This window comes from Equus przewalskii, chromosome 2, assembly GCF_037783145.1.
Source record: "Equus przewalskii isolate Varuska chromosome 2, EquPr2, whole genome shotgun sequence".
NCBI classification, from domain to species: domain Eukaryota; kingdom Metazoa; phylum Chordata; class Mammalia; order Perissodactyla; family Equidae; genus Equus; species Equus przewalskii.
The window spans coordinates 106,138,911-106,151,645 of record NC_091832.1 but is presented as its reverse complement, the minus strand read 5'-3'; the positions used below and the strand labels follow the sequence as shown (position 1 = coordinate 106,151,645).

Genomic DNA, 12,735 nt, shown 5'->3' with positions numbered 1-12,735 from the left:
CTTATAATCATTCCACTTGTTTTTTCTTAAAAAATTCTTTTTATTTTTAAAAAGCTCCATTTGTCAAAAAGCATTACTTTAAAAAGTCATACCTCAAATATTTTTAGATGATATTATAAACAGCATTTGAAATAAAAGTAGGTACAATTAACTTGTAATTCTGTTTTAAGATTTTTTGTTTAAAGAGACTTCTTTGAAACTTTAGCTTGTTTATATTTCATGCAGCATCAAAGAAAGCAATTAATGCATTTTGGTCATAACTGTCCAGAATCTCCAGTAAAAGAGGTACTTTGGTTTTCACATTGGTCCCTTTGAACTTGAACTTATCTATGAAAAGATCAGTGATCATGCCTACAAAGAAAAATGTTAGTTCAATTAATGACACAGTATTTAATCTAAGTGAGTAATTGCTTGAGAATCTATTTCTAAGCACCCATAATTCCATTATTTAATATACACAAACCTAAAAGGATTGATGCTTAAAAAATATTTATTTTGGGGGGATTTTAAGACAAGTTTCAAAATATAAATCATTTGGCTAATAACTGTCTTAACAATTGGTTACAAGCTATTAATTCAGACAACCAACTGCTGGCCACTTTTGAACTGCTATTGGCATATATAACATCACAACAAGTAGTTTGTTTTTCCTACCAAGCTGACCATTTTGACATAGTGTAGACAGATTCTGTTCTTAACAGCTTTATTTGAATTAAAGTATTCCATTATATAGTGACCATTCTCGGGATGTGACTTGAAGAACAAATATTCCTGGGTTCAAAGATCTGGGCAAATTATGTCACCTTTGACTTTTCTCATATGTACAATGGGAATCAAGCTGTCAATTCTTCATCCAAGACCCTTGATGCAAGATGTGTTTCAGAATTTTTCATATTTTAGGAATATAATAAAAGGAATATACTATATATGGCATAATCCCCAAGAGGAGTGACTGGCAGCACCTGACAACAAGACAGAGCAATGTTTCTGCAACAAAATATATACATAAATATTTACACTAAGTGCAATAAAAAAGAACATAAATAACCTCATGTCAGTTTAAGTGAAGTTTTGTCATTAAATTAATTCAGATATGTCAGATTTGTTGCCAAATGATTTATGAAAAAAGCTTTGGTTTTCAAAGCTTTCTGGATTTTGGAATTGGTGATAAGAGATGGTGGTCTGTATCACCCATCTTCTAAGTTGTTCTAAGGATAAAAGATCACGTGTTTGCCATATAGTAAATAGTAAGATATTAGATATTATTCTTGTAGTTTGTGAGCATGTATCTGGGTATAAAATAAGGAATTCATTAGGCAAGCTTCAGTGTAGATTGATGACACCACCCGACTCTACAGAAGACTTGGCATAGTGCAAAAAAGCATGCATTTTGGGGCATGGAAGTTATAATGTAGGCTTTGCCACTAAGTACCTATGTAACAACCAATTCTTTAGTTTTAGATTCCAGTTAAAAAATGTGAAAAATGGAGATAACACCATCTACCTTGCCAAGTTGTAAGGATTAAATATCCCACCTGATTATGAGGATGTTACAACAAATAGCTGTGCTATGCACAATAAGTCTTATGTAAAGATTGAAAATAAAATGTTTTTCTTAAGCTGTTCCTTCCTTCCTCCCCCTCTCCCTCCTCTCATCTCCCTCTTGCTCCCACTGTTTTTCAATAATTTGTGAAACACTCAACTTCTCACCACCAAAGCAAAACGAGTTTTGAACAAAACCTGAAAATTATTTGTGTGAAATATAGCCTAAATTTTAATGCTCCAAAGGTCATATTCATTTCACATCAGATTTTTTCATATATATAGATTAATTCACTGCAATACGCTTACTTCACTTCTTAATTTTTACTTGCATTTTATCAAGTATAAATATTCAATACTAAAACTAACGACAAAATAAACATTCTGCGCACTAAATTGGCTGTCACTGGTTCGTGACTGCTGTAATCTTTGCGTGTCCCCTCCTGCCCAGCTTCTCTCACATGATCCTCCACAAATAGCCAGTAGACAAGGAATACGGCACGTTATTTCATGTCCACTCACCATAGAGTCTTTCCAGATGTGCGGGCTGCTTTTTGTATTCTTCCTGTAGGTGATCTGCCTCCTCTAGAATACAGCGATATTCTGGTATCAGAAAGTTTGTATTTCCCTCATGAACCTGCAATTCCTTATTTAAAATGAAAAACAGAAGCACCTTAATGTTCAAAATTCAATCCAGTGGAGCTTTAAAGTCTTTACAATTTTAGAAATCCCATCACAATAAAATAATGATCATGAGTCCATGACACATTTACTTACTTTTAAAGCATCAATTAACTGCACTTTCTTAGCCAAAAGCAACTGGTACTCCAGCTTTGGGTGGATTAGCTTTAAAGTGTGTTTGACTGATACTTCATTTATCTCTAGAAGGATGGAGCCAGGCACAATTAGATAAGTCACTTTGATCAGAAACACTCTTATTGTAACGACCACCACCAAAAAAAACCCCCAAAAAGAATGATTCATTTTTCTTTTTTTTTTTTTTACCGTATGATATGTTGAGGTTAATTTTCCTTTTTGTAGCTTCTTTAGAGAGAACATCTTTTAGGATGGATATAGTAGAAATGTTGTCAGATTTAAAAATTCCTTCTCCTTTTCTATAAAATTAATATTTTTTTAAAAGAAAAGCTTTAGTAGGCAATACATCAGGAAATATGTACAGTAAATACATATTTTGTGACTAGAACCTAGTGTTTAGATTTCATTGATTTTACATTCTTTTATTTACGTATTATTATATATTACAATAATACATATTTTTTACATCTTTATATTATTGGCATATTTTGCATTATGCCAATAATAGAAAGAATATTTACATATTTTATTGATATAAATATTAAATATTAATATAAAGAATATTTATATTAATTCAAGTTCTGAACAGACTTGTAAAACTAAAGATGTTCACATATGCTTCCTAAATATATCACAATATATAAAAATCCTTCATTTACAACTTTTGTCTTTATTTTCCCTAATAAAATTTCCAATAGCTAACCCCTTATGTATATAAAATGCATTCAGAATTGCTTACCTACACAGATGTTTTTCTTTGATGTAATCACATAAATTACAGCCTAACTACATGTTTCATTCTTAAAGCTGATATCAAACCTAAGAGTAACATCATCTGTTCTTCCAATGCCACTTCTTCTGGTCACAGGACCCTCTTTTTCTCTAGGGAACCACTCCTTCTCAACCCATTCAGTTTCACTGGCACGGCCTCAATACCATCTCTGGGACTTGAGGGGGAAGCACTTAGCAGCGTATTGCATACCCCTGACCACAGAGGTTCATGGCTTAACAATGATCCTCAATCCTGGGACATTTTACTGGAAGTAGTGAGAAAGAGAGGCTCTATGGTAGCTGAAGGATAAGTAGAGCTTTGACTGTTAAGAAGAGAATATTTAGGAACGCAGAATGGTAAAGCACAAAAGTGTGCTATTCTAAAAATAAATAATATGTCAGAGGCACAATGAATTGTCTGCTATAATTAAAGTGTGAGGTTCACTGTGGTACTTCCAAACAGGGGTCGATATTACAGGTTTAGACACAGATAAGATCCCCTGAAGGGTACAGTGAAACACCACCATAGAACTGATGCTAAAACCATTTAGATTTCTGGAGAGTTCTTGGTCCCAAAAGGTTGCATTCTGAGGTAAAAGTCTGTGTTCATTGCTATGTCAGAACTTAGCATGGGAAAGTCTCAGCTAGGAAGCAGGAAGTTAAATACCTCAAGACTCTGCTCAGGGAAAGACTCCTTAAGAGACAGAGACAGAGAGAGGGTAATAAGCCCCCTCCTCTCCAAACAAACAAAATTTAAAAAACAAAAACAAAAGATCAAATAAACAAAAAGAACCTACAGATGTAGGAGAGAAGAAGAATGTAAAGACCTTGAAGAAGTATGAGGGTACAGGCTCAAGGAGCAGATGTAGAGAAATGAGCCTACCCACGAAGCAGGCCACTTCACGTTCAGAGATAGGAAGAAAGGAGAAAAAAATTAGCCTCTGCTGTATTCACAAGTGGAAATTATGGGAAGCTATGGGAGACGAGTGGGAAGTGATAGTGAAGTGCAACTGGGCGCTCGAGAAGAATGAAAGAAGGTAACGACCTCGATCTCATAACACAACAGCTTCAGAAGCCCGCATGTTCCAAGCTCTCAAGTTCTGAGCCATTTCGTATTTTTGCAAAAAGAAATTCAATTGGACTTTTTATTGGAATTAGGATAAATGTTCCAAGCAATTTGGGAAGAACTGCCATGTTTACAACGTCTTCATATTGATGACTACAGAATCTATTACTCCATTTAATCAAGTCTTTTATGTCAATAAAATTCTAAAGTTTTTTTCATGTAAGTTCTGCATATTTCCAGTAAAGAATATTCTGACAGGGGCTGGCCCGGTGGAGTAGTGGTTAAGTTCATGTGCTCCACTTTGGCTGCCCAGGGTTCATGGGTTTGGATCCCAGGCGCAGACCTATGCACCGCTCATCAAGCCATAGTGTTGTGGCATCCCACATACAAAATAGAGGAAGACTGGCACAGATGTTAACTCAGGGATAATGTTCCTCAAGCAAAGAAAAAAGGAATATTCCTACAGACGTCATATAGACATTTTGTTATGGTTATTGCTACTCTGAAAGGGTCTTTTTAAACAATTTATTTTCTAACTAGTTATTGTTGGGATTCGGAAAGATATTGATCTTTCATATTCATCTCTATTCAGTCATTTTTAAAACCCATTAATTCTACTTGTTTTTCAATAGATTCTCTTGAACAGTATAGTTTTCAATCATATTATTTGCAAATTATTCCTGCCTTACCTGAAAATTTAGACACCCCATTTATATGAAAACCCATATGAAGCAGTAATAAGTTTTACTTACTTGTAGGTGCTTTCAAGCTGTGTATCCAGGAAGGTGTTCTGAAAGTAAAACGTCACACATTCTCCTGCTGGAGGTTTTTCAGGAACTTCGGGCAGGCAAAACACCACCCAGGAGTGAACTTCGGCAAAACTGAACTGGCCTGTCAATGTCAGGGTATTCATGGGTCTGTAAGTTAAGGGCAGAGGTACACATTAGTGTGTGGGAATGCATGGAGGTATAACACGTACACAACACATTAACAAACAGAATTTTGCAATAGTAGCTAAACAAATATAAATGGTAGCCATTTACTTTTTCTCAGATTAATCTTACCCATTAGATAAATGAACATTTTGATTTTATGAAAGGAAATGAATGCTTATCTACATCTATGCTTTTAATATTCAGTTAAGTGACATAAATGGCTTGTTTTCATTATAATATACTTTACAAATAATCTTCAGTTTACTCACGTAGATTTCATTTTTTAAAAGTTCATCTAGTATTTCTACTATATAAACTACAAAACATACTTACACAAGAATCTTCGGGAAAGAATCAGCATAATGTGAAGGCAAAGAACTGGGCTTTTAAGTAAGACAGACATGGACTTGAAACATTGCTCCATTATTTACTAGCTGAGTGCCACTGGGCAAGCTAGGGAATAATATGCTCTATCTTGCAAAATCACACACACATGGTTGTAAAATAAATCAAACTTAAAATAAATCAAATGGATAATTATGAAGAGTTAGGAAAATGCACAGTTTATGGAATTAAAGGCTCAGAAGAAATTTTAAGAGGATTCAGAATTAAGAACCCTAAGAACTAGGAGGGACTTCTGAGATCATCCAGACCAACCCTCTCATTTGCAGATGAGAAAACTAAAGCCCTGAGAGATTATTTTCCCAAAGTCACACAGGAACAGACATGAGACTACAATCTGAGTCTTCTGATTCCCAGTTTGCTCTTCCTTCCAGCACACCATGCTACCTCCATTAACCACAACTTTGACTTTTAAGCAGCAAGACACCCTAAAAAGAATCTATTCTCTTTAATGTTTTCCAAAAGTCCTTAGGAATATTTGGGAATATTTCTCCTTATATCTTATTTAAATCACCTATCTGTAAAATTACAAGCTGCAATAGAGAAAACATGGGCTTTGGCTTCAAATCATAGCTGTCTCTTATATCATCAAGTTACTTTTCCAAGCCTCCATTTCTCAACTGTAAATGAGTACCTGTCTTACTATAAGACCTAAATGATACTCCCTAAGCACCTAGCACAATGAAGGGCACAGCAAACGTATTCAGTAATTGTTCATTTCTTTCCCTTCTTTTAAACGCGGGTCTCTCATCTTCAGGAAAGAAAGGAAAAAACTATAAACAGGAGGATGCGTAAGTTGGAATGGAAGTCAGAAATAACAAGCACTATCATAACCAATTGCTCTACCAGTATTCTGAGGTGAAACAGAAAGTAAATATAATGTTTGAGGCCAATACAATAAGGTCCAGTTCACAGAGACACAAATGCTAAACAGTATTTGCTCACGATAGGAGTTTGAGAGAGAGAACTGTTACTCTACTGATCTCAGAAAGACAGGAAAGTCCAACTCAAACCAGCCTCTGTAAGTAAAGAGTCTTATATCTATTAGAAATATTAATCTATAGCATTTAAATATTTACTGAATTTTTAAAATATACAAATGGCTACCAGAATTTACACCACAAAAATAAAAAGCAAGTTTATCTGCATCATGTAATGTCCTAAAAATAAACTGCTCCCTCTTTTGTGTTACCTGTCATGATCAATAACGTGAGTTCTTTGGTGGAGTGAAAGGGGTTTGATAAGGTACTGGCGGACCTGACAGGTTTTGGGTTGAATTCTTGGAGTTACATATGCTTGAAGTGTGCCATACTGGCCTTCAATTGAGCGAATCTGATTCAACACAAAAGAAGAAAGAAAATAAGTATAATCTAGTAACATAAACATTATCCTTAAAATGTTCAACACAAGTAATCAAGTACTTAGGCCTTAATCTCCTCTGTAGTATTTTGAAGGAAATAATGACATTCTATTAAACAACTACTTTATTACCACTAGAATAAAGGAAAATTTAAAAAATTTTGGCAGTCAAAAGCAAAATTAATCCATCTATAAAAGTAAACCCCACCACGTATTTTTAGGTGATTTGTCCACACTTAGCAATGTTATGCCATTCCAAAAGACATACATTCTCACATACTACCCTATCACATCTAACAACACAGGTGTACAATATATAAGATGCATATCGAAAACGGTTAAAATTTAGACACTTTCGTTGAAGGGATAAGTGAGTTTTCCAAATAACTAAATCTTACATGGTATACTTGATTTTCTCAGAAATGGGGGTATTACAGCATATAGCTGTTGTTATAAAAATCTATTGACAAAAAGAAATGTTTCCGAGAACTTAAGTCTTGATTTTCTATGAAAATAGAGAAGCATACTCATAATCTAATTATGACATATTTGGATTATGAAATTCTTTTGAGCTATTTTGAATATGACTGGTTGGATATCCTGAGACTTCAAAACACTTAACAGGAAACAGTAATTCATTAAACTGTGAAGACCAAATTTTAGAGAAGTTGGGAAGCTGTCCACTTCCCCTTTCCTGTCCCCCTTTCAGCTTCCCTCCTTTCCACTTCATAAAATGGATTGTCAGATCTCTTGTATTACAGAGCTCACTTCTCTAATCTAACTGATATTTAACTCACACTGTTCCTGGCATGTAAGGGGAAAAAAAAATCAATGTTTTACCTAAACGGAAAACATAACATTTCAAGCAAGATGTTTTGCAAATGTTACATTGCAAATATTGCTCTGAATGGGAAGAAGGGAAAGATAAAAGGAAAAAAAAAGATAAAGAAGAAAAACACAAAAAGAGGGAGCCAGCCCCATGGCTTAGTGGTAAAGTTTGGCACGCTCTGCTTTGGGGGCCCAGGTTCAGTTCCCGGGCATGGATCTACACCACTCAGTGGCGGCCATTTTGTGGTGGCATCCCACATACAAAATAGAGGAAGATTGGCACTGCTGTTAGCTCAGGGTGAATCTTCCTCAAGCAAATGGAAGAAGCTTGGCAACAGATGTTGCTCAGCTTGAATCTTCCTCAAGCAAAAAAAGGAAGATTGGCAACAGATGTTAGCTCAGGGCAAATCTTCCTCAGCAAAACCAAAAAAAACAAAAATAAAATAAAAATAGATCTAATCAAGCTATAGTTTAGGGTTTCTTTTTAAAGGGTAAGCTTATACTAGCACATATTTTTTCCATAATGCTTTCTCTGATTATACAACAATTCATATTCATTATTAAAAAACCCAAACAATAAAAAAAAATTAGGATGAACATACAAGTCACCTGAAATCCTACCACCTACAAATGATCATTATTACTATTTGGGTAGTCATCCTTTCACACAACTCTCTAGGCAGATGGTCAAAAACAAATGCATAATTTCACATGAATAAATTCTGTTTATATGATAGACATCTTGGTTTTTATTTCTAATAATCACATTATCCCACTTATCTCTGCCTCCCCTAATACCATCACCTCCCTCCCACTCCCATCCCACCCAGGCCTGCCTCCTATTGTAAAACCTATCATACCAGACAAGAGTGTTTCTTCTCATACCTTTCTTCATATTTATATCACTATAGATAAAATATGTATACATATATACAGATTTTATCTGCATTTTGTGCTTTTTCATGGAATTTGTTGCATGTTAACAGGAATAGATCAATTCATTCTTTATCCCAGCTGTGTAATATTCCATGGAATGGATAAATAGCTACTAATCAACCATTCAATTATTGAGTGTTCACTTTGGTTCCACTTTTCCGCCTCTACAAACAATGCTGCAATTAATTACATACACATCTGTGCATACAATACTGTGACTGTATTGTTATGAAATAGATTCTTCCAAATGTGATTATTGTCTATTTTTCTGAAGTGGCTGTAACAATTTTTACTTCCTTCAATTATGACCAAGAATGTCGTTTTCCTCATCCTTGTCACCTAGTGATGTGGCTCTTTAAAATTTTTTTTCCAACCTGCTAGACAAGGAGAAATTGCTTTTGTTATTTTAATATGAATTTCCCTAACTACTAATGAGGTAGTACATTTTCTTTTAATATTTGATAGCTATTTTGATGCCCTCTTCTGTGAATGCCTATCTGTATGCTTTGCCTATTTTCCTTATTGGGTAATCTTTTTTATAACAACTTATAGGGAGTCTTTATATTTTATTGATATTCACCCATTATCTGGAAGACAACCAAATTTCATTCTTCTTTTTTAAAATAACTAGGTACTTAATTCATCTGAATTTATTTTTTATGCCTGGCACAAAATAAGAATCCATTTAATTTTCTTCCAGATAAATGCCAGTTGTGCCAACACCAATTTTTAAACAGAAATAGTAATTCAATAGAAGTTTTCCCTACATAAAAATACCCTCCATTAAATTTCCATAAAGGTGTGCTGGGCTCTATTTCTAGACTCCATCTATTTAGGCCTTGTAAATATCCTACACAATTTTTATCATAGTAGTCTTATGGTATGTTTTACCATATGGCAAGATAACTTCCACCTTTTCTTCTTTTTAATAGTTTTCTTGGCTCTTTTCAGGCATTTATTGTTTCCTCTGGATACAATAATTTTAAAGTTCAGTTAAAAAAAGAACATAGCTTTTTAATATTTTTTAGGCCTACTTCCTAATTTATTGGCACAATCTTGCTCAGTGAAAATTTAATTTAAAATGTTTAATTAGGTTACATACAATATGCTTAAGTATATTCCCTTAGAAATAAATTTATCCCACTTTTCATTTTCTCTTTCAAAATATATAAAGGGGACTTACACAGGCTAAAATAAATTGTTTAGGAAAAAAATTACATTTAACGGGAACTTCCACAACCAGGTATGAAAAAATTATTGTGTATCAGCATCTCTCTTGAAAAAAACACAGATTGAGTCTCAGAACATCAGCAATACTAGGAAAAAAATCAGTCCTTAATTTTTAGCTCATAAATATACCAAATAAAATTTTAAAAATATCTCAACACAAATTAAATAACTAAAAGATTTGTGTGCTATAATCACTATTTAATTTTGAAAGTGATTATGTTACTAAGTTGCTAGAGAAAACTTAAGAATTTCTCCAGAATAGGTGGTAATAATTGACAGCACTGGAATGCAATCAGAAAAATCCAGATAGTAGAAAATACAGGGCAAATGCTCAGATACGTTAATAACCAAATTACTTTATTTGGACCAGGATTAGATCAAACAAACTAAAAACAAAAATCAGTGAAATCTGAACACTAAATATTTGATGATACTAAGGAATTACTGTTAATTTTTCTTAGGTGTAATAATAGTACTGTGGTTATGTTTAAAAAAAGTTCTTTTAGATGTAAGTACTGAAATATTTACAAAGGGAATTATAAAATATCATGTATTTGCTTCAAAATAATTTGGAATGGAGAGTGACAGTATAAATAAGATTGCCATGAGTTGATCATTGCTGAAGCTGGAGTCACTACTTTCACATATGTTTGAAACTTTCCATAACAGAAAATTAGAAAAAAAATTTCTAGTTAGAGAAAATTTAGGATCAGTAATTTTAGAGAAGGTGATTTGTTGGGAGCTAAAAGCAGAGATAGTGGTTTGGGCTGAGTTAAAACCTAACAAGTCATTCAAAAGTTGTTACTTCAAAATGACTCATTTCAGGAAGAAATTTAATGCAGAGAAATGATATCATATGTTGCAAGATATACCAAGGAAAAAAAGAAAGTTCAAACTCTCAAGTAAAAGTAATTTCAAACATTTTTACCTTGAGTTCCAGCCTTGTGGTATTTGCCTGGCACCGATAAGTGGCAAGAAGAAAGTTGTCATTTGACTGGGAAGAATTCCAAGTTGAGGAAAAGAATGAATCCATGTTTTTAACAATGAAGACAGCATCAATAATAATGGTTACTATTCACCGAACACACATCATTTGGGTGGTACTGTGTTCAATGCTTTCTGCTTATTCGTAGAACAGCCCTATAGTAAGTTTTACTAAGTAAGTTTTAACAGATGAAAAAACTGAGGCATGAGGGGTTAGGTAAATTTCCCAAAAGGAAACTGGAATTCAAATTCCTATATTTAAGACTCTAAAGCCCATTCTCTTTCCATCTTGAGTCTCTATAATAACCTTTTAAAATATTAACTGTTCTTCTAAAAATTTAACTGACGGTGCAGACTCCTAATTTTATATTATAAACACAAAAACATCAATGTATGGCGTTGAATGTCTTTGATTTTCACAAATACTTATAGAGGACAGAGAAATATCTCTCCCTGTATGCCCAGCAAACCGCACAATGCCTGGCATTCTGCAGGCATTCAATACACATCTGCTGAGTTAAATTGCAGAGGTTACTTCAAGTATTATAACTTCTTGAAATTGAATATTAAACTACTAAAAATAGAAAAATATATCTGGGTGCATGAATTGCACAAATAGGCAAAGCAACATGAAATATTTGATGTGCAATTTTCATGTACTGCTATTTCTCTATTTTTAATAAACAACCTAATAAATAAAAAGGATGCTAACATCAAAAAGTAAATTTGAACATTTTAATTTCAAATCATATAAGCTCAGTAAACACAGAGGATAAATCAACTCAAAAATAAATATACATTTGTGTGATTAAAAACAAATGTTATGTACTTTATTTATGGATAAAACAACATAGATTAAAGGAGATAAAATGTCTGGGATTAGGTTTGGGATGGGGGAGGAAGAGAGTGAAGAGCATAAAACAAGACTGGCCATACGCCGAAGTTAGCAAGGAGTAGCTGGAGGTTACTATGCTATTCTTTCTACTTTTGTGCATACTTGTAATCTCCACAAAAAGGTTTTTTTTAAAGCTATCAGTCTAGAAAATAGGTTTTAAATTAGTATAAAATACTAATTTCAAAGAATCCTGTAGTGAGGTAAATAAAACAGGTTAATCTTTCATAGTAACTTAGGAATTAAAGATTTTAAGTTTATATTAACTTGATTTTTTAAATGATCATTAAAATGTAGGCCCTAATCTTTTATGTTTTATTCTCAAGCAGGGATGACAAACCATATATGATAACATAATACAGCTGTTATAGAATTTCTTACTAAAAAAGAGCTTTACTATGAAATTATATTGAAAATTGTTTCCTAATATAGCTATCAACTTTGTTCTTTATCTACTCTTCTATTCCTCCCTTTTTTATATGGATAACTACCTGCCAACTACAGTCACCATCTCCTGCTCTGGCTTGCCTTCTCCAATGCAACTACTCCAGACCGTATCTTGCCCCTAACTTCTCTTCAGGAGCCGCACCCAGCTCCGAGACTGCTAGTTTGCTAGTACGTACAAGGCAGAAGGAAGAGATACAGTAGGTATGTCCAAATCCTGACACGATCTCACCCCAGGGACTTTGAACACTGTCAGTGCTCAACAAATGTCTGCTGAATGAAGGGTAAGCAAGATTCACCAAGCCCAGAAAAAGTGAGGAAGGGCGGGCAGAAGGAACAGATCATGCTCAAATGTAGGAATGTGCGAAACTGTACAGCAGTTTCAAGAAATTTTAAGAACTTGAGTTTGGCAGAAATAATGTGCATGCGAGGGAAGGTAGCAGCTGGTGAGAGATAAATTGGAGATGCAATGAAGAGCTGAATCATGGAAAGTTTTTATGCCGCAATGAGGAATCTAGACTTACATGCAG

At 33.9% G+C, this 12,735-nt stretch overlaps 1 protein-coding gene across 15 annotated transcripts in view; it reads right to left on the bottom strand.

Moving 5' to 3' along the window:
• Window positions 1-19: 19 nt before the first annotated feature.
• Window positions 20-12,735, bottom strand: part of BBS7 (Bardet-Biedl syndrome 7) — a 34,767-nt gene continuing 22,051 nt past the window's right edge. For 3 of the 15 annotated variants that reach the window (XM_008533205.2, XM_070609193.1, XM_070609194.1), the window contains 7 exons: window positions 10,814-10,879; window positions 6,725-6,864; window positions 4,948-5,112; window positions 2,548-2,657; window positions 2,320-2,423; window positions 2,065-2,188; window positions 20-962 (listed from right to left, as the gene is read on the bottom strand). In XM_008533205.2, coding sequence (XP_008531427.1) covers window positions 922-962; window positions 2,065-2,188; window positions 2,320-2,423; window positions 2,548-2,657; window positions 4,948-5,112; window positions 6,725-6,864; window positions 10,814-10,879 — 750 coding nt within the window. In that variant the 3' untranslated portion in view covers window positions 20-921. The remainder of the gene's footprint in view (window positions 963-2,064; window positions 2,189-2,319; window positions 2,424-2,547; window positions 2,658-4,947; window positions 5,113-6,724; window positions 6,865-10,813; window positions 10,880-12,735) is intronic. The other 12 variants (XM_008533200.2, XM_070609186.1, XM_070609187.1 and 9 more) reach the window with 5 other exon arrangements.